The following is a 22999-nucleotide window of genomic DNA, read 5'->3' as shown; positions in this document are numbered from 1 at the left end:
CTCTCTCTCTGTCTCTCTCTTCATTTCTCTCTGTCTGTCTCTCTCTCTTCATTTCCCTCTCTCTCTCTGTCTCTCTCTTCATTTCTCTCTCTCTGTCTCTCTCTCTTCATTTCCCTATCTGTCTGTCTCTGTCTCTCTCTTCATTTCTCTCTCTCTCTCTCTGTCTGTCTGTCTCTCTCTCTCTCAGTCTCTCTCCCTCTCTATCTCTGTCAGTTGCCTGCATTAGTTCTCACTCTGTCCATGTCTCTTTCTCTCCTCCATCCCTCCATCCTGGTGTTTATCTCGCTCCCTCTCTGTGTGTGCCTCCCCATTCTCTCCTCCCCATTCCCTCCGCCTCGATCACTCTCTCCCGGTCAGCCTTTCTCCCCTTTTCAAAACTCTCTGACCTGTCTGAGATCTCGCTCAATTTGCTGAGAACGATTTAGTAATGAATCTCTTTCTTTTTTTTTTTTTGCTGCCCTTCTTGCCTCTCGCCCCCAGCCCTGCCTCGGTTTCAGACCCACCCACAGTCAATGAAGGTGCAGCTGGGGGGAGCGGCCCGTTTCGAGTGTCACATCTACGCTGTTCCTGAAGCCACGATAACTTGGGAACTCAATCATGTCCCTTTGAACCTGGATGACGCCAGGTGAGTGACGCATTTCCCTTTTTTTAGATAAATTTAGAGTACCCAATTCAATTTTTCCAAATAAGGGACAATTTAGCGCGGCCAATCCACCTGCCCTGCACATCTTTGGGTTGTGGGGGCGAAACCCACGCAAACACGGGGAGAATGTGCAAACTCCACACGGACAGTGACCCAGAGCCGGGATCGAACCTGGGACCTCGGTGCAGTGAGGCCGCAGTGCTAACCCACTGTGCCGCCGTGCCGCCCGAGAAGATCAGAGATGACGCACATCTCCCATCTTTGTATTTCCATAAGAGATTCCAGTGTCAACATGCATAAGGGTCAGATCCAATGTAAACAGGTAACGCCGTGATAACGCCCTCCGACCACAGGTGGTGCTGGAGCTCCTCCTGAGAGTGGAGCAGCAGCGTGACAATTTGCACAGGCAGGCTCCATGGTGATTGGAGATGGGAGTATTCCTATTGGAAATTGTTGAAAGGCTGTATAAGGAGCAGGTTTTAGAATGCTATATGTTACCCTGTGAAACTGGGCGTCTCCTGTCCCACCAGCCAATCACAGTTATACCTCCCACATTCACATCTTTATATATTTCCCAAAACAGTCTTAGTCTTGACCCAATCCAGTGCATTCTCACATGAAGGGAAGTCCAGCCAAGAGCCCTCACCCAAACACAGGCTGATACTGCCAGTGTAGTACTGAGGGAGTGCGGCACTGTCAGAGGGTCAGTACTGAGCAAGTGCTGCACTGTCAAAGGGTCAGTACTGAGGGAGTGCCGCACTGTCAGAGGGTCAGTACTGAGGGAGTGCCGCACTGTCAGAGGGTCAGTACTGAGGGATCGCCGCACTGTCAGAGGGTCAGTACTGAGAGAGTGCTGCACTGTCAGAGGGTCAGTACTGAGGGAGTGCCGCACTGTCAGAGGGTCAGTACTGAGGGAGTGCCGCACTGTCAGAGGGTCAGTACTGAGGGAGTGCCGCACTGTCAGAGGGTCAGTACTGAGGGAGTGCCGCACTGTCAGAGGGTCAGTACTGAGGGAGTGCCGCACTGTCAGAGGGTCAGTACTGAGGGAGTGCCGCACTGTCAGAGGGTCAGTACTGAGGGATCGCCGCACTGTCAGAGGGTCAGTACTGAGAGGGTGCTGCACTGTCAGAGGGTCAGTACTGAGGGAGTGCCGCACTGTCAGAGGGTCAGTACTGAGGGAGCGCCGCACTGTCAGAGGGTCAGTACTGAGGGAGCGCCGCACTGTCAGAGGGTCAGTACTGAGGGAGTGCCGCACTGTCAGAGGGTCAGTACTGAGGGAGTGCCGCACTGTCAGAGGGTCAGTACTGAGGGAGTGCCGCCCTGTCAGAGGGTCAGTACTGAGGGAGTGCCGCACTGTCAGAGGGTCAGTACTGAGGGAGTGCTGCACTGTCAGAGAGTCAGTACTGAGGGTCTATCTTTCTGATGAGTCATTACCTGAGGACCGAGCCCCCTGTGGAAGAAGATGAGCTGGGCCGTCAATGATCAATATTTTCACCTCATCCAGCATCTTAAACAAGCAATTATTTGGTTTGAGTGTTTGCGCGTTTGCTCCTGTGGATCCGTGACAAATATTTGACTGGATAAGCTGGCTGTGATGTGGAATGTGTGTGGAGGAGCAGGCCGAGTTGCATTGAGGGCCTCTGCCTTGCCTCCCAGGTTTACCGTGTTACCGGCGGGCGTGCTGCAGATCACCAGAGTGCGGCAGCGGGATCTGGGCTCCTATCGCTGTGTGGCCATGAACATCGCAAATACCAGAGCCAGTCAGGAGGCTACACTCAGCCTGTCAGGTCAGTGCGCAGCCCCGCTGCCCCCCCCCCCCCACACACCCCCACACACACACCCACACCCCCCCCACATACCCCCACATACCCCCCACACACCCCCCCCACACACCCCCACACCCCCCCACACCCCCACACACACCCCCACACACACCCCCACATACCCCCCACACACCCCCCCCACACACCCCCACACCCCCCCACACACACACCCACACCCCCCACATACCCCCCACACACACACCCCACACACCCCCCCACATACCCCCCACATACCCCCCACACACCCCCACACACACCCCCACACCCCCCCACATACCCCCACATACCCCCACACACCCCCACACCCCCCCCACATACCCCCCACATACCCCCACACACCCCCACACCCCCCCCCACATACCCCCACACACACCCCCACACACCCCCCCCCCACACACCCCCACACACCCCCACACACACACCCACACCCCCCCCCCCACACACCCACCACACACCCCCACACACACACCCACACAACCCCCCCCACACACCCCCACACACACACCCACACACCCCCACACCCCCCCCACACACACCCCCACACCCCCCCCCACACACCCCCACACACACACCCACACAACCCCCCCACACACCCCCACACACCCCCACACACATCCCCACACACACCCCCACACCCCCCCACATACCCCCCACACACCCCCACACACACCCCCACATACCCCCCACACCCCCCCCACACCCCCCCCCCACACGCAACCCCACCCCCACCCCCACACACACACCCCCACACACCCCCCACACCCCCCCCGCACACACACCCACACATCCCCCCACACACACCCCCACACACCCCCCCACACACACCCACACACCCCCCCACACACACCCACACACACCCCCACCCCCCCCACACACCCCCACACACCCCCCCACACATACCCACACCCCCCCAGACACCCCCCACAAAACCCCACACCCCCCCACACACCCCCCCACACACACCCACACACCCCCACACACACCCCCACACCCCCCCCACATACCCCCCACACACCCCCCACACACCCCCCACACACACACCCCCCCCCACATATCCCCCCACACCCCCCACACACACCCCCACACACAACCCCACACACACCCCCACACACACACCCCACACCCCCCCCCGCGCACACACCCACACATCCCCCCACACACCCCCCCACACACCCACACACACCCCACACACACCCCCACACACACCCACCCACACCCCCACACCCCCCCTCCACACACTCCCCCCCACACACACCCCCCACACCCACACCCACACCCCCACACACACCCACACACACACCCCACACACACCCCCCACCCCCCCCCCCCACACCCCCCCACACACACCCACACGCTCCCCCCCCACACCCCCCCACACACCCCCACCCCCCCACACACACACACACACACCCACACACACCACCACACACACCCACACCCCCCCCACACCCCCCCCCACACCCCTGCCCCCCACACTCCCCCACACACACACCCCCACACACACACCCACACACACCGCCCACCCCCCCCCCACCCCCACCCCCCCCCACACACACCCACACACTCCACCCCCCACACACCCCCCACACCCACACCCCCACACCCACACCCCCACACACAGACCCACACACACCCACACACACCCCCCCACACACACCCACACACACCCACACCCCCCCCACACACACCCACACACACACCCACACACACACCCACACACACCCCCCCACACACAACCCCCACCCCCACCCCACCCCCACACACACCCCCCCACACCCCCCTCGCCCCCACACACCCCCACACACACCCCCACACCCCCCCACCCCACACCCCCACACACACCCCCACACACACCCCCCCACACACACCCCCACACCCCCCCACACACACCCCCCACCCCCCCACACACACCCCACCCCCACACACACCCACACCCCCGCCCACACCCAACCCCCCACACCCCCCACCCCCCCCCACACACACCCCACCCCCACACACACACCCTCACCCCCCACACACACCCCCACACACCCCCACACACACCCCCACATACAGCCCCCCCACACCACCCACACCCCCCACCCCCACGCCCCCACACACGCCCCCACACCCCCCCCAACACCCCCCCACACAAACCCCCCACCCCCCCACACACACACCCTCACCCCCCACACACCCCCACACACACACCCAACACCCCCCCACACACACACCCCCACACCCAGCCCCACCCCCCACACCCCCCAATACCCCCCACACCCCCACACACACCCCCACACACACCCCCAACACCCCCCCACACACCCCTACACAAAGCCCCACACACACCCCCACCCACCCCCTCACCCCCCCACACACCCCCCCCACCCCACCCACACACCCCTACACAAAGCCCCACACACACCCACACACACACCCCCACACTCACGCCCACCCCCCCACCCACACACTCACCCCCTCACATCACCCCCACCCACACACACCCACACCCCCCCACCCACACCACCCCCACACACACTCCACCCCCACACCCCCACACACACCCACACCCCCGCCCACACACAACCCCCCACACACCCCCACACACCCCCACACACACCCCACCCCCACACACACACCCTCACCCCCCACACACACACCCACACACACCCCCACACACCCCCACACACACCCCCACACACAACCCCCCCACACCCCCCACACCCCCCACCCCCACGCCCCCACACACGCCCCCACACACCCCCCCAACACCCCCCCACACACACACCCCACCCCCCACACACACCCCCTCACCCCCACACACCCCCACACACACCCCCACACACACACCCAACACCCCCCCACACACACACCCCCACACCCAGCCCCACCCCCCACACCCCCCAATACACCCCACACACCCCCACACCCCCCCCACACACACCCCCCACACACCCCCCACACACCCCTACACAAAGCCCCACACACACCCCCACACACCCCCTCACCCCCCCACACAACCCCCCCACCCCACCCACACACCCCTACACAAAGCCCCACACACACCCACACACACACCCCCACACTCACGCCCACCCCCCCACCCACACACGCACCCCCTCACATCACCCCCACCCCCCCACCCACCCCCCCAAACACCCACCCACCCACACACACCCACACACCCCCACCCACACCACCCCCATACACCCCCCCCCACCCACACCACCACCCTCACACCCACCCTCACACCCACCCTCACCCCCACTCCTACCCTCACCCCCACCCTCACCGACAACCCCCCCCCCCCCCACCACCACCCTCACCCACACCCTCACCCCCACTCCTACCCTCAACCCCCACCCCGCAATTCCAGTTGGATGATGCTCGGGATGCCCTGTGTTGCTGAGAGATGTATTTTCCTTCCCCAGTCCTGTCTCTCTGGGCTGACCAGGAGCCTGTGATCCTATCGGGACCTCAGAATCTCACCCTCACTATTCACCAAACAGCCATCCTGGAATGTATCGCAACGGGAAATCCCAAACCCATCGTATCCTGGAGCCGCCTCGGTGAGTGAGAGCGAGGAGAGTACACCTTCCGAGGAAATGTACCTCACTCCCGATCCCTGTGTCACTCCCGATCCCTGTGTCACTCCCGATCCCTGTGTCTCTCACTCCCAATCCCTGTGTCACTCCCGATCCCTGTGTCGCGCCCGATCCCTGTGTCGCTCCCAATCCCTGTGTCACTCCCAATCCCTGTGTCGCTCCCGATCCCTGTGTCACTCCCGATCCCTGTGTCTCTCACTCCCGATCCCTGTGTCACTCCCAATCCCTGTGTCTCTCCCAATCCCTGTGTCTCTCACTCCCAATCCCTGTGTCTCTCCCAATCCCTGTGTCTCTCACTCCCAATCCCTGTGTCACTCCCAATCCCTGTGTCACTCCCAATCCCTGTGTCTCTCACTCCCGATCCCTGTGTCTCTCACTCCCGATTCCTGTGTCACTCCCAATCCCTGTGTCTCTCACAATCCCTGTGTCACTCCCAATCCCTGTGTCACTCCCAATCCCTGTGTCTCTCACTCCCGATCCCTGTGTCACTCCCGATCCCTGTGTCTCTCACTCCCGATCCCTGTGTCACTCCCGATCCCTGTGTCACTCCCGATCCCTGTGTCACTCACTCCCGATCCCTGTGTCACTCCCAATCCCTGTGTCACTCCCAATCCCTGTGTATCTCACTCCCAATCCCTGTGTCTCTCCCAATCCCTGTGTATCTCACTCCTGATCCCTGTGTCACTCCCGTTCCCTGTGTCTCTCACTCCCGATCCCTGTGTCTCTCCCAATCCCTGTGTCTCTCCCAATCCCTGTGTCACTCACTCCCGATCCCTGTGTCACTCCCAATCCCTGTGTATCTCACTCCCGATCCCTGTGTCACTCCCAATCCCTGTGTCTCTCCCAATCCCTGTGTCACTCACTCCCGATCCCTGTGTCACTCCCGATCCCTGTGTCTCTCACTTCCAATCCCTGTGTCACTCCCAATCCCTGTGTCTCTCACTCCCAATCCCTGTGTCTCTCCCAATCCCTGTGTCACTCACTCCCGATCCCGGTGTCACTCCCAATCCCTGTGTATCTCACTCCCAATCGCTGTGTCTCTCCCAATCCCTGTGTCACTCCCGATCCCTGTGTCTCTCCCGATCCCTGTATCACTCCCAATCCCTGTGTCTCTCCCAATCCCTGTGTCTCTCCCGATCCCTGTGTCACTCCCTATCCCCGTGTCTCTCCCGATCCCTGTGTCACTCCCAATACCTGTGTCACTCCCAATACCTGTGTCTCTCCCAATACCTGTGTCACTCCCGATCCCTGTGTCACTCCCAATCCCTGTGTCTCTCCCGATCCCTGTGTCACTCCCAATCGCTGTGTCTCTCCCAATCCCTCTGTCACTCCAATCCCTGTGTATCTCACTCCCAATCCCTGTGTCTCTCCCAATCCCTGTGTCTCTCCCAATCCCTGTGTCACTCCCGATCCTTGTGTCTCTCCCGATCCCTGTGTCTCTCCCAATCCCTGTGTCACTCACTCCCGATCCCGGTGTCACTCCCAATCCCTGTGTATCTCACTCCCAATCGCTGTGTCTCTCCCAATCCCTGTGTCACTCCCGATCCCTGTGTCTCTCCCGATCCCTGTATCACTCCCAATCCCTGTGTCTCTCCCAATCCCTGTGTCTCTCCCGATCCCTGTGTCACTCCCTATCCCCGTGTCTCTCCCGATCCCTGTGTCACTCCCGATCCCTGTGTCTCTCCCAATCCCTGTGTCTCTCCCGATCCCTGTGTCACTCCCAATCCCTGTGTTTCTCCCAATCCCTGTGTCTCTCCCGATCCCTGTGTCACTCCCAATCCCTGTGTCACTCCCAATCCCTGTGTATCTCACTCCCGATCCCTGTGTCACTCCCGTTACCTGTGTCTCTCACTCCCGATCCCTGTGTCACTCCCAATCCCTGTGTCTCTCCCAATCCCTGTGTCACTCACTCCCGATCCCTGTGTCACTCCCAATCCCTGTGTCACTCCCAATCCCTGTGTATCTCACTCCCGATCCCTGTGTCACTCCCGTTACCTGTGTCTCTCACTCCCGATCCCTGTGTCACTCCCAATCCCTGTGTCTCTCCCAATCCCTGTGTCACTCACTCCCGATCCCTGTGTCACTCCCAATCCCTGTGTATCTCACTCCCGATCCCTGTGTCACTCCCAATCCCTGTGTCTCTCCCAATCCCTGTGTCACTCACTCCCGATCCCTGTGTCACTCCCGATCCCTGTGTCTCTCACTCCCGATCCCTGTGTCACTCCCAATCCCTGTGTCTCTCACTCCCAATCCCTGTGTCTCTCCCAATCCCTGTGTCACTCACTCCCGATCCCTGTGTCACTCCCAATCTCTGTGTATCTCTCTCCCAATCCCTTTGTCTCTCCCGATCCCTGTGTCTCTCCCAATCCCTGTGTCTCTCCCAATCCCTGTGTCACTCCCAATCCCTGTGTCTCTCACTCCCGATCCCTGTGTCTCTCACTCCCGATTCCTGTGTCACTCCCAATCCCTGTGTCTCTCACAATCCCTGTGTCACTCCCAATCCCTGTGTCACTCCCAATCCCTGTGTCTCTCACTCCCGATCCCTGTGTCACTCCCGATCCCTGTGTCTCTCACTCCCGATCCCTGTGTCACTCCCGATCCCTGTGTCACTCCCGATCCCTGTGTCACTCACTCCCGATCCCTGTGTCACTCCCAATCCCTGTGTCACTCCCAATCCCTGTGTATCTCACTCCCAATCCCTGTGTCTCTCCAATCCCTGTGTATCTCACTCCTGATCCCTGTGTCACTCCCGTTCCCTGTGTCTCTCACTCCCGATCCCTGTGTCTCTCCCAATCCCTGTGTCTCTCCCAATCCCTGTGTCACTCACTCCCGATCCCTGTGTCACTCCCAATCCCTGTGTATCTCACTCCCGATCCCTGTGTCACTCCCAATCCCTGTGTCTCTCCCAATCCCTGTGTCACTCACTCCCGATCCCTGTGTCACTCCCGATCCCTGTGTCTCTCACTTCCAATCCCTGTGTCACTCCCAATCCCTGTGTCTCTCACTCCCAATCCCTGTGTCTCTCCCAATCCCTGTGTCACTCACTCCCGATCCCGGTGTCACTCCCAATCCCTGTGTATCTCACTCCCAATCGCTGTGTCTCTCCCAATCCCTGTGTCACTCCCGATCCCTGTGTCTCTCCCGATCCCTGTATCACTCCCAATCCCTGTGTCTCTCCCAATCCCTGTGTCTCTCCCGATCCCTGTGTCACTCCCTATCCCCGTGTCTCTCCCGATCCCTGTGTCACTCCCGATCCCTGTGTCTCTCCCAATCCCTGTGACTCTCCCGATCCCTGTGTCACTCCCAATCCCTGTGTTTCTCCCAATCCCTGTGTCTCTCCCATCCCTGTGTCACTCCCAATCCCTGTGTCACTCCCAATCCCTGTGTATCTCACTCCCGATCCCTGTGTCACTCCCGTTACCTGTGTCTCTCACTCCCGATCCCTGTGTCACTCCCAATCCCTGTGTCTCTCCCAATCCCTGTGTCACTCACTCCCGATCCCTGTGTCACTCCCAATCCCTGTGTCACTCCCAATCCCTGTGTATCTCACTCCCGATCCCTGTGTCACTCCCGTTACCTGTGTCTCTCACTCCCGATCCCTGTGTCACTCCCAATCCCTGTGTCTCTCCCAATCCCTGTGTCACTCACTCCCGATCCCTGTGTCACTCCCAATCCCTGTGTATCTCACTCCCGATCCCTGTGTCACTCCCAATCCCTGTGTATCTCACTCCCGATCCCTGTGTCTCTCACTCCCAATCCCTGTGTCTCTCCCAATCCCTGTGTCACTCACTCCCGATCCCTGTGTCACTCCCGATCCCTGTGTCTCTCACTCCCGATCCCTGTGTCACTCCCAATCCCTGTGTCTCTCACTCCCAATCCCTGTGTCTCTCCCAATCCCTGTGTCACTCACTCCCGATCCCTGTGTCACTCCCAATCTCTGTGTATCTCTCTCCCAATCCCTTTGTCTCTCCCGATCCCTGTGTCTCTCCCAATCCCTGTGTCTCTCCCAATCCCTGTGTCACTCCCGATCCCTGTGTCTCTCCCGATCCCTGTGTCACTCCCGATCCCTGTGTCTCTCCCAATCCCTGTGTCTCTCCCAATCCCTGTGTCACTCCCGATCCCTGTGTCTCTCCCAATCCCTGTGTCACTCCCGATCCCTGTGTCTCTCCCAATCCCTGTGTCTCTCCCAATCCCTGTGTCTCTCCCAATCCCTGTGTCACTCCCGATCCCTGTGTCTCTCACTCCCGATCCCTGTGTCACTCCCAATCCCTGTGTCTCTCCCAATCCCTGTGTCACTCACTCCCGATCCCTGTGTCACTCCCGATCCCTGTGTCACTCCCAATCTCTGTGTATCTCTCTCCCAATCCCTGTGTCACTCCAGATCCCTGTGTCACTCCCGATCCCTGTGTCTCTCGCGATCCCTGTGTCACTCCCAATCCCTGTGTCTCTCCCAATCCCTGTGTCTCTCCCGATCCCTGTGTCTCTCCCAATCCCTGTGTCACTCCCAATCCCTGTGCCACTCCCAATCCCTGTGTCACTCCCGATCCCTGTGTCACTCCCGATCCCTGTGTCACTCCCAATCCCTGTGTCTCTCCCGATCCTGTGTCTCTCCCAATCCCTGTGTCACTCCCGATCCCTGTGTCACTCCCAATCCCTGTGTCTCTCCCAATCCCTGTGCCACTCCCAATCCCCGTGTCTCTCCAAATCCCAGTGTCACTCCCCATCCCTGTGTCACTCCCCATCCCTGTGCCACTCCCAATCCCTGTGTCACTCCCGATCCCTGTGTATCTCACTCCCGATCCCTGTGTCACTCCCAATCCCTGTGTCACTCCCGATCCCTGTGACTCTCCCGATCCTTGTGTCTCTCCCGATCCTTGTGTCTCTCCCGATCCCTGTGTCTCTCCCAATCCCTGTGTCACTCCCGATCCCTGTGTCACTCCCAATCCCTGTGTCTCTCCCAATCCCTGTGTCACTCCCAATACCTGTGTCTCTCCCAATACCTGTGCCTCTCCCGATCCCTGTGTCTCTCCCAATCCCTGTGCCACTCCCGATCCCTGTGTCACTCCCAATCCCTGTGTCTCTCCCGATCCCTGTGTCACTCCCAATCGCTGTGTCTCTCCCAATCCCTCTGTCACTCCAATCCCTGTGTATCTCACTCCCAATCCCTGTGTCTCTCCCAATCCCTGTGTCTCTCCCAATCCCTGTGTCACTCCCGATCCTTGTGTCTCTCCCGATCCCTGTGTCTCTCCCAATCCCTGTGTCACTCCCGATCCCTGTGTCACTCCCAATCCCTGTGTCTCTCCCAATCCCTGTGTCACTCCCAATACCTGTGTCTCTCCAATCCCTGTGCCTCTCCCGATCCCTGTGTCTCTCCCGATCCCTGTGTCTCTCCCAATCCCTGTGCCACTCCCGATCCCTGTGTCACTCCCGATCCCTGTGTCACTCCCGATCCCTGTGTCACTCCCAATCGCTGTGTCTCTCCCAATCCCTCTGTCACTCCAATCCCTGTGTATCTCACTCCCAATCCCTGTGTCACTCCCGATCCCTGTGTCTCTCCCAATCCCTGTGTCACTCCCGATCCCTGTGTCTCTCCCAATCCCTGTGTCACTCCCGATCCCTGTGTCTCTCCCAATCCCTGTGTCTCTCCCAATCCCTGTGTCACTCCCAATCCCTGTGTCTCTCCCAATCCCTGTGTCACTCCCGATCCCTGTGTCACTCCCGATCCCTGTGTCTCTCACTCCCGATCCCTGTGTCACTCCCAATCCCTGTGTCACTCACTCCCGATCCCTGTGTCACTCCCGATCCCTGTGTCACTCCCAATCTCTCTGTATCTCTCTCCCAATCCCTGTGTCACTCCCGATCCCTGTGTCTCTCCCGATCCCTGTGTCACTCCCGATCCCTGTGTCTCTCGCGATCCCTGTGTCACTCCCAATCCCTGTGTCTCTCCCAATCCCTGTGTCTCTCCCGATCCCTGTGTCTCTCCCGATCCCTGTGTCTCTCCCAATCCCTGTGCCACTCCCAATCCCTGTGTCACTCCCGATCCCTGTGTCACTCCCAATCGCTGTGTCTCTCCCAATCCCTCTGTCAATCCAATCCCTGTGTATCTCACTCCCAATCCCTGTGTCACTCCCGATCCCTGTGTCACTCCCAATCCCTGTGTCTCTCCCGATCCTTGTGTCTCTCCCAATCCCTGTGTCACTCCCGATCCCTGTGTCACTCCCAATCCCTGTGTCTCTCCCGATCCCTGTGTCACTCCCGATCCCTGTGTCACTCCCGATCCCTGTGTCTCTCCCAATCCCTGTGTCTCTCCCAATCCCTGTGCCACTCCCAATCCCCGTGTCTCTCCCAATCCCAGTGTCACTCCCCATCCCTGTGTCACTCCCAATCCCTGTGCCACTCCCAATCCCTGTGTCACTCCCGATCCCTGTGTATCTCACTCCCGATCCCTGTGTCACTCCCAATCCCTGTGTCACTCCCGATCCCTGTGACTCTCCCGATCCTTGTGTCTCTCCCGATCCCTGTGTCTCTCCCAATCCCTGTGTCACTCCCGATCCCTGTGTCACTCCCAATCCCTGTGTCTCTCCCAATCCCTGTGTCACTCCCAATACCTGTGTCACTCCCAATACCTGTGTCACTCCCAATACCTGTGTCTCTCCCAATACCTGTGCCACTCCCGATCCCTGTGTCACTCCCAATCCCTGTGTCTCTCCCAATCCCTGTGTCACTCCCAATCCCTGTGTCACTCCCAATACCTGTGTCTCTCCCAATACCTGTGTCACTCCCGATCCCTGTGTCACTCCCAATCCCTGTGTCTCTCCCGATCCCTGTGTCACTCCCAATCGCTGTGTCTCTCCCAATCCCTCTGTCACTCCAATCCCTGTGTATCTCACTCCCAATCCCTGTGTCTCTCCCAATCCCTGTGTCTCTCCCAATCCCTGTGTCACTCCCGATCCTTGTGTCTCTCCCGATCCCTGTGTCTCTCCCAATCCCTGTGTCACTCACTCCCGATCCCGGTGTCACTCCCAATCCCTGTGTATCTCACTCCCAATCGCTGTGTCTCTCCCAATCCCTGTGTCACTCCCGATCCCTGTGTCTCTCCCGATCCCTGTATCACTCCCAATCCCTGTGTCTCTCCCAATCCCTGTGTCTCTCCCGATCCCTGTGTCACTCCCTATCCCCGTGTCTCTCCCGATCCCTGTGTCACTCCCGATCCCTGTGTCTCTCCCAATCCCTGTGTCTCTCCCGATCCCTGTGTCACTCCCAATCCCTGTGTTTCTCCCAATCCCTGTGTCTCTCCCGATCCCTGTGTCACTCCCAATCCCTGTGTCACTCCCAATCCCTGTGTATCTCACTCCCGATCCCTGTGTCACTCCCGTTACCTGTGTCTCTCACTCCCGATCCCTGTGTCACTCCCAATCCCTGTGTCTCTCCCAATCCCTGTGTCACTCACTCCCGATCCCTGTGTCACTCCCAATCCCTGTGTCACTCCCAATCCCTGTGTATCTCACTCCCGATCCCTGTGTCACTCCCGTTACCTGTGTCTCTCACTCCCGATCCCTGTGTCACTCCCAATCCCTGTGTCTCTCCCAATCCCTGTGTCACTCACTCCCGATCCCTGTGTCACTCCCAATCCCTGTGTATCTCACTCCCGATCCCTGTGTCACTCCCAATCCCTGTGTCTCTCCCAATCCCTGTGTCACTCACTCCCGATCCCTGTGTCACTCCCGATCCCTGTGTCTCTCACTCCCGATCCCTGTGTCACTCCCAATCCCTGTGTCTCTCACTCCCAATCCCTGTGTCTCTCCCAATCCCTGTGTCACTCACTCCCGATCCCTGTGTCACTCCCAATCTCTGTGTATCTCTCTCCCAATCCCTTTGTCTCTCCCGATCCCTGTGTCTCTCCCAATCCCTGTGTCTCTCCCAATCCCTGTGTCACTCCCAATCCCTGTGTCTCTCACTCCCGATCCCTGTGTCTCTCACTCCCGATTCCTGTGTCACTCCCAATCCCTGTGTCTCTCACAATCCCTGTGTCACTCCCAATCCCTGTGGCACTCCCAATCCCTGTGTCTCTCACTCCCGATCCCTGTGTCACTCCCGATCCCTGTGTCTCTCACTCCCGATCCCTGTGTCACTCCCGATCCCTGTGTCACTCCCGATCCCTGTGTCACTCACTCCCGATCCCTGTGTCACTCCCAATCCCTGTGTCACTCCCAATCCCTGTGTATCTCACTCCCAATCCCTGTGTCTCTCCCAATCCCTGTGTATCTCACTCCTGATCCCTGTGTCACTCCCGTTCCCTGTGTCTCTCACTCCCGATCCCTGTGTCTCTCCCAATCCCTGTGTCTCTCCCAATCCCTGTGTCACTCACTCCCGATCCCTGTGTCACTCCCAATCCCTGTGTATCTCACTCCCGATCCCTGTGTCACTCCCAATCCCTGTGTCTCTCCCAATCCCTGTGTCACTCACTCCCGATCCCTGTGTCACTCCCGATCCCTGTGTCTCTCACTTCCAATCCCTGTGTCACTCCCAATCCCTGTGTCTCTCACTCCCAATCCCTGTGTCTCTCCCAATCCCTGTGTCACTCACTCCCGATCCCGGTGTCACTCCCAATCCCTGTGTATCTCACTCCCAATCGCTGTGTCTCTCCCAATCCCTGTGTCACTCCCGATCCCTGTGTCTCTCCCGATCCCTGTATCACTCCCAATCCCTGTGTCTCTCCCAATCCCTGTGTCTCTCCCGATCCCTGTGTCACTCCCTATCCCCGTGTCTCTCCCGATCCCTGTGTCACTCCCGATCCCTGTGTCTCTCCCAATCCCTGTGTCTCTCCCGATCCCTGTGTCACTCCCAATCCCTGTGTTTCTCCCAATCCCTGTGTCTCTCCCGATCCCTGTGTCACTCCCAATCCCTGTGTCACTCCCAATCCCTGTGTATCTCACTCCCGATCCCTGTGTCACTCCCGTTACCTGTGTCTCTCACTCCCGATCCCTGTGTCACTCCCAATCCCTGTGTCTCTCCCAATCCCTGTGTCACTCACTCCCGATCCCTGTGTCACTCCCAATCCCTGTGTCACTCCCAATCCCTGTGTATCTCACTCCCGATCCCTGTGTCACTCCCGTTACCTGTGTCTCTCACTCCCGATCCCTGTGTCACTCCCAATCCCTGTGTCTCTCCCAATCCCTGTGTCACTCACTCCCGATCCCTGTGTCACTCCCAATCCCTGTGTATCTCACTCCCGATCCCTGTGTCACTCCCAATCCCTGTGTATCTCACTCCCGATCCCTGTGTCTCTCACTCCCAATCCCTGTGTCTCTCCCAATCCCTGTGTCACTCACTCCCGATCCCTGTGTCACTCCCGATCCCTGTGTCTCTCACTCCCGATCCCTGTGTCACTCCCAATCCCTGTGTCTCTCACTCCCAATCCCTGTGTCTCTCCCAATCCCTGTGTCACTCACTCCCGATCCCTGTGTCACTCCCAATCTCTGTGTATCTCTCTCCCAATCCCTTTGTCTCTCCCGATCCCTGTGTCTCTCCCAATCCCTGTGTCTCTCCCAATCCCTGTGTCACTCCCGATCCCTGTGTCTCTCCCGATCCCTGTGTCACTCCCGATCCCTGTGTCTCTCCCAATCCCTGTGTCTCTCCCAATCCCTGTGTCACTCCCGATCCCTGTGTCTCTCCCAATCCCTGTGTCACTCCCGATCCCTGTGTCTCTCCCAATCCCTGTGTCTCTCCCAATCCCTGTGTCACTCCCAATCCCTGTGTCTCTCCCAATCCCTGTGTCACTCCCGATCCCTGTGTCACTCCCGATCCCTGTGTCTCTCACTCCCGATCCCTGTGTCACTCCCAATCCCTGTGTCTCTCCCAATCCCTGTGTCACTCACTCCCGATCCCTGTGTCACTCCCGATCCCTGTGTCACTCCCAATCTCTGTGTATCTCTCTCCCAATCCCTGTGTCACTCCAGATCCCTGTGTCACTCCCGATCCCTGTGTCTCTCGCGATCCCTGTGTCACTCCCAATCCCTGTGTCTCTCCCAATCCCTGTGTCTCTCCCGATCCCTGTGTCTCTCCCAATCCCTGTGTCACTCCCAATCCCTGTGCCACTCCCAATCCCTGTGTCACTCCCGATCCCTGTGTCACTCCCGATCCCTGTGTCACTCCCAATCCCTGTGTCTCTCCCGATCCCTGTGTCTCTCCCAATCCCTGTGTCACTCCCGATCCCTGTGTCACTCCCAATCCCTGTGTCTCTCCCAATCCCTGTGCCACTCCCAATCCCCGTGTCTCTCCCAATCCCAGTGTCACTCCCCATCCCTGTGTCACTCCCCATCCCTGTGCCACTCCCAATCCCTGTGTCACTCCCGATCCCTGTGTATCTCACTCCCGATCCCTGTGTCACTCCCAATCCCTGTGTCACTCCCGATCCCTGTGACTCTCCCGATCCTTGTGTCTCTCCCGATCCTTGTGTCTCTCCCGATCCCTGTGTCTCTCCCAATCCCTGTGTCACTCCCGATCCCTGTGTCACTCCCAATCCCTGTGTCTCTCCCAATCCCTGTGTCACTCCCAATACCTGTGTCTCTCCCAATACCTGTGCCTCTCCCGATCCCTGTGTCTCTCCCAATCCCTGTGCCACTCCCAATCCCTGTGTCACTCCCGATCCCTGTGTCACTCCCAATCCCTGTGTCTCTCCCGATCCCTGTGTCACTCCCAATCGCTGTGTCTCTCCCAATCCCTCTGTCACTCCAATCCCTGTGTATCTCACTCCCAATCCCTGTGTCTCTCCCAATCCCTGTGTCTCTCCCAATCCCTGTGTCACTCCCGATCCTTGTGTCTCTCCCGATCCCTGTGTCTCTCCCAATCCCTGTGTCACTCCCGATCCCTGTGTCACTCCCAATCCCTGTGTCTCTCCCAATCCCTGTGTCACTCCCAATACCTGTGTCTCTCCAATCCCTGTGCCTCTCCCGATCCCTGTGTCTCTCCCGATCCCTGTGTCTCTCCCAATCCCTGTGCCACTCCCGACCCCTGTGTCACTCCCGATCCCTGTGTCACTCCCGATCCCTGTGTCACTCCCAATCGCTGTGTCTCTCCCAATCCCCCTGTCACTCCAATCCCTGTGTATCTCACTCCCAATCCCTGTGTCACTCCCGATCCCTGTGTCTCTCCCAATCCCTGTGTCACTCCCGATCCCTGTGTCTCTCCCAATCCCTGTGTCACTCCCGATCCCTGTGTCTCTCCCAATCCCTGTGTCTCTCCCAATCCCTGTGTCACTCCCAATCCCTGTGTCTCTCCCAATCCCTGTGTCACTCCCGATCCCTGTGTCACTCCCGATCCCTGTGTCTCTCACTCCCGATCCCTGTGTCACTCCCAATCCCTGTGTCACTCACTCCCGATCCCTGTGTCACTCCCGATCCCTGTGTCACTCCCAATCTCTGTGTATCTCTCTCCCAATCCCTGTGTCACTCCCGATCCCTGTGTCTCTCCCGATCCCTGTGTCACTCCCGATCCCTGTGTCTCTCGCGATCCCTGTGTCACTCCCAATCCCTGTGTCTCTCCCAATCCCTGTGTCTCTCCCGATCCCTGTGTCTCTCCCGATCCCTGTGTCTCTCCCAATCCCTGTGCCACTCCCAATCCCTGTGTCACTCCCGATCCCTGTGTCACTCCCAATCGCTGTGTCTCTCCCAATCCCTCTGTCAATCCAATCCCTGTGTATCTCACTCCCAATCCCTGTGTCACTCCCGATCCCTGTGTCACTCCCAATCCCTGTGTCTCTCCCGATCCTTGTGTCTCTCCCAATCCCTGTGTCACTCCCGATCCCTGTGTCACTCCCAATCCCTGTGTCTCTCCCGATCCCTGTGTCACTCCCGATCCCTGTGTCACTCCCGATCCCTGTGTCTCTCCCAATCCCTGTGTCTCTCCCAATCCCTGTGCCACTCCCAATCCCCGTGTCTCTCCCAATCCCAGTGTCACTCCCCATCCCTGTGTCACTCCCAATCCCTGTGCCACTCCCAATCCCTGTGTCACTCCCGATCCCTGTGTATCTCACTCCCGATCCCTGTGTCACTCCCAATCCCTGTGTCACTCCCGATCCCTGTGACTCTCCCGATCCTTGTGTCTCTCCCGATCCCTGTGTCTCTCCCAATCCCTGTGTCACTCCCGATCCCTGTGTCACTCCCAATCCCTGTGTCTCTCCCAATCCCTGTGTCACTCCCAATACCTGTGTCACTCCCAATACCTGTGCCTCTCCCGATCCCTGTGTCACTCCCAATCCCTGTGTCTCTCCCAATCCCTGTGTCACTCCCAATACCTGTGTCACTCCCAATACCTGTGTCTCTCCCAATACCTGTGTCACTCCCGATCCCTGTGTCACTCCCAATCCCTGTGTCTCTCCCGATCCCTGTGTCACTCCCAATCGCTGTGTCTCTCCCAATCCCTCTGTCACTCCAATCCCTGTGTATCTCACTCCCAATCCCTGTGTCTCTCCCAATCCCTGTGTCTCTCCCAATCCCTGTGTCACTCCCGATCCTTGTGTCTCTCCCGATCCCTGTGTCTCTCCCAATCCCTGTGTCACTCCCGATCCCTGTGTCACTCCCAATCCCTGTGTCTCTCCCAATCCCTGTGTCACTCCCAATACCTGTGTCTCTCCAATCCCTGTGCCTCTCCCGATCCCTGTGTCTCTCCCGATCCCTGTGTCTCTCCCAATCCCTGTGCCACTCCCGATCCCTGTGTCACTCCCGATCCCTGTGTCACTCCCGATCCCTGTGTCACTCCCAATCGCTGTGTCTCTCCCAATCCCTCTGTCACTCCAATCCCTGTGTATCTCACTCCCAATCCCTGTGTCACTCCCGATCCCTGTGTCTCTCCCAATCCCTGTGTCACTCCCGATCCCTGTGTCTCTCCCGATCCCTGTGTCACTCCCAATCCCTGTGTCTCTCCCGATCCCTGTGTCTCTCCCAATCCCTGTGTCACTCCCGATCCCTGTGTTACTCCCGATCCCTGTGTCACTCCCGATCCCTGTGCATCTCACTCCCGATCCCTGTGTCACTCCCGATCCCTGTGTCACTCCCGATCCCTGTGTATCTCACTCCCAATCCCTGTGTCACTCCCGATCCCTGTGTCTCTCCCAATCCCTGTGTCACTCCCAATCCCTGTGTCACTCCCAATCCCTCTGTCACTCCCGATCCCTGTGTCACTCCCGATCCCTGTGTATCTCACTCCGATCCCTGTGTCACTCCCGATCCCTGTGTCACTCCCGATCCCTGTGTCACTCCCGATCCCTGTCTAGTTCCCGCCCAGCCTGTAATTGCTGATTTCTCTTTGCCCATGCTGTGCCAGACGGACGTTCGATCGGAGTTGACGGGATCGAGGTGCTGGGGACTGGGAACCTGATGATCTCTGATGTCACTGTCCATCATTCGGGCATCTACGTTTGTGCAGCCAACAAACCTGGGACCCGGGTTCGCCGGACAGCCCAGGGCAGGCTGGTGGTGCAAGGTGTGTAAATCACAACTATGGTGCAAGATGTGTAAATCACAGCTGGTATGTAAATCACAGCTGATGATGCAAGGTGTGTAAATCACAGCTGGTGTGTAATTGCCAGCTGTTGTGTAAATTAGCTGGTCGTGCACGGTATGTAAATCAGAGGGTGTGCAAATCACAGCTGGTTGTGCAAGGTGTGTAAATGCTAGCTGTTGTGTAAATCACAGCTGGGCGTGCAATGTCTAAATCACAGCTGGTGTGTAAATCGCAGCTGATGGTGCAAGGTGTGTAAATTACAGCTGGTGTGTCAATCGCAGTTGATGGTGCAAGGTGTGTAAATCACAGCTGGTGTGTAAATCACAGCTGGATGTGCAACGTCTGTAAATCACAGCTGGTGTGTAAATGGCAGCTGATGGTGCAAGGTGTGTAAATCACAGCTGGTGTGCAAATCACAACTGGGTGTGCAAGATGTGTAAATCACAGCTGGGTGTGGATGTACACTTCCTGAAGCAGTTGTGACGCCCAAGAACAACTTGCATTTCTATCTCTGCCTTTCCTGTGATAGGAACTTCCCAAAGTGTGTCAGAGGATCAGGAAGGATTTGGCTCTGACCCACATGAGGGGGGTGTTGGGACAGGTGAGCACGGCAGAGAGAGGGGGCGGGAGGTACCAAGTTTAAAGTCAGTTCCTCTCTGGACCTGGTGAAATTTGGGGAGGGGGAGCAGTCCAGCCATTACTGACCTCTTTAAAAACCAAAGTGTTCTCAAGGGCAGCTGCCCAGGCACCTGGGATAACATCAGCGCACAAAGGGTTCACTAGAGTGTGTCAAAACAGAGTCCCTGAGACAGGTCGCGACCCACTGCCCTCCGCACCCTGGACGTGTTTGGAGAGAAAGAGGAGGCGGACAAAAGGCTGCCAGAGAACGGAGAGTGCGGGCTGGGGGAGGGCGCGGGGCAGAGAGGAGAGATTCCCTATTGTCTGCCCACTCCCTTTGTCGTTGGCACAGTCTGCTGTGAAGGCTGAGAGAATTGGGACAGAGGCCCCAGCGAGCGGAATCGATTGTCAACCTTCGGTTCAATGCAATAAATTAGCGGTGTCCCATCCAGCTCTAAGGGACAGAGAGGCTCCCTCGCGGGGGCGGGGGGGACACGGGGGACGCTCCCTCGCGGGGTGGGGGGGGGGGAGACATGGTCAAAGGCACAGGATGGAACACTTTTTAGTTTGGGAATTGCATCCGAAGCTGACGCCAGTGTCATTAATCCCCCCCCCACATTGCCCCCAACCTGCCAACTCTGACTAATGACCAGCTCCCTGGTCCACCGCAGTGGAGGTGCCGACCTCGGACTAACCACGGCAAGGCAACGTTCCAGCAACTTCACTTTGACCCTCGCTAACCCTATCGGTTAACACTCTGAACACGTCGTTTAACCCTGCTCCCCAATGGCCCAGTGCCTCGCCACGTTAGTGCTGAGCAGCAAGGGTCAGGGGTAAGGCATGAGGGTCAGAGGTCACTTATTAAGGGTACGGTCACGGGTGTGGGGGTCAGGGTTCGTGCATGGGGGTCACAAGTCTGGTGTGGGGGGGGGGGGGCAGGGTTCAGGTACTGGGGGGGGTCAGGGCTCTGGGTGGGGGGTCAGTACTCTGGGTGTGGGGGGGTGGGGTCAGGACTCTGGGTGTGGGGGGTGTCAGGGCTCTGGGTGTGAGGGGGTGGGGTCAGGACTCTGGGTGTGGGGGGGGTCAGGGCTCTGGGTGGGGGGGGTCAGGACTCTGGGTGTGGGGGGGTCTGGGCTCTGGGTGTGGGGGGGGGGGTCAGGGCTCTGGGTGTGGGGGGGGGTCAGGGCTCTGGGTGTGGGGGGGGTCAGGGCTCTGGGTGTGGGGGGGGTCAGGGCTCTGGGTGTGTGGGGGGGGTCAGGGCTCTGGGTGGGGGTGGGGGGTCAGGGCTCTGGGTGTGGGGGGGGTCAGGGCTCTGGGTGTGGGGGGGGTCAGGGCTCTGGGTCTGGGGGGTGTCAGGGCTCTGGGTGTGGGGGGGGGGTCAGGGCTCTGGGTGAGGGGGGGGGTCAGGGCTCTGGGTGGGGGGGGGTCTGGGCTCTGGGTGTGGGGGGGGTCTGGGCTCTGGGTGTGAGGGGGGGGGTCAGGGCTCTGGGTGTGAGGGGGGGGGTCAGGACTCTGGGTGTGGGGGGTGTCAGGGCTCTGGGTGTGGGGGGGGTCTGGGCTCTGGGTGTGGGGGGGGTCTGGGCTCTGGGTGTGGGGGGGGTCAGGGCTCTGGGTGTGGGGGGGGTCTGGGCTCTGGGTGTGGGGGGGGGGTCTGGGCTCTGGGTGTGGGGGGGGGTCTGGGCTCTGGGTGTGGGGGGGGTCTGGGCTCTGGGTGTGGGGGGGGTCAGGGCTCTGGGTGTGGGGGGGGTCTGGGCTCTGGTAGTGAGGGGGGGTCAGGACTCTGGGTGTGGGGGGTGTCAGGGCTCTGGGTGTGGGGGGGGTCTGGGCTCTGGGTGTGGGGGGGGTCTGGGCTCTGGGTGTGAGGGGGGGGTCAGGGCTCTGGGTGTGGGGGGGGGTCTGGGCTCTGGGTGTGGGGGGGGGTCTGGGCTCTGGGTGTGGGGGGGGGGGTCTGGGCTCTGGGTGTGGGGGGGGGGGTCTGGGCTCTGGGTGTGGGGGGGGTCTGGGCTCTGGGTGTGGGGGGGGTCAGGGCTCTGGGTGTGGGGGGGGTCTGGGCTCTGGGTGTGAGGGGGGGTCAGGGCTCTGGGTGTGGGAGGGGTGTCTGGGCTCTGGGTGTGGGGGGGGGTCTGGGCTCTGGGTGTGGGGGGGGGTCTGGGCTCTGGGTGTGGGGGGGGGGTCTGGGCTCTGGGTGTGGGGGGGGGTCAGGGCTCTGGGTGTGGGGGGGGGTCAGGGCTCGGGGTGTGGGGGCGGGTCAGGGCTCTGGGTGTGGGAGGTGTCAGGGCTCGGTGGGGGGGGGTCTGGGCTCTGGGTGGGGGGGGGTCAGGGCTCTGGGTGTGGGGGGTGTCTGGGCTCTGGGTGTGGGGGGTGTCTGGGCTCTGGGTGTGGGGGGGGGGTCTGGGCTCTGGGTGTGGGGGGGTCTGGGCTCTGGGTGTGGGGGGTGTCTGGGCTCTGGGTGTGTGGGGGGGTCTGGGCTCTGGGTGTGGCGGGGTCTGGGCTCTGGGTGTGGGGGGGTCTGGGCTCTGGGTGTGGGGGGGGTGTCAGGGCTCTGGGTGGGGGGGGGTCAGGGCTCTGGGTGTTGGGGGGGGTCTGGGCTCTGGGTGTTGGGGGGGGGTCTGGGCTCTGGGTGTGGGGGGGTCAGGGCTCTGGGTGTGGGGGGGTCAGGGCTCTGGGTGTGGGGCGGTCAGGGCTCTGGGTGTGAGGGGGGGTCAGGACTCTGGGTGTGTGGGGGGGTCTGGGCTCTGTGTGTGGGGGGGTCAGGGCTCTGGGTGTGAGGGGGGGTCTGGGCTCTGTGTGTGGGGGGGTCAGGGCTCTGGGTGTGGGGGGGGTCAGGG

At 59.7% G+C, this 22999-nt stretch overlaps 1 protein-coding gene across 1 annotated transcript in view; it reads left to right on the top strand.

Moving 5' to 3' along the window:
- The window catches only part of LOC140403010 (immunoglobulin superfamily DCC subclass member 3), a 127047-nt gene that overhangs the window by 39342 nt on the left and 64706 nt on the right, over positions 1–22999 (top strand). Inside the window, 4 exon segments of the mRNA XM_072490666.1 lie at positions 481–625; positions 2300–2430; positions 5877–6014; positions 19374–19532. Of these exon segments, the coding sequence (XP_072346767.1) occupies positions 481–625; positions 2300–2430; positions 5877–6014; positions 19374–19532 (573 nt within the window).

This window comes from Scyliorhinus torazame, chromosome 26 (assembly GCF_047496885.1).
Source record: "Scyliorhinus torazame isolate Kashiwa2021f chromosome 26, sScyTor2.1, whole genome shotgun sequence".
Taxonomy (NCBI): domain Eukaryota; kingdom Metazoa; phylum Chordata; class Chondrichthyes; order Carcharhiniformes; family Scyliorhinidae; genus Scyliorhinus; species Scyliorhinus torazame.
Note: the sequence above shows the minus strand (reverse complement) of the source record. Positions and strands in the feature narration are given on the sequence as shown.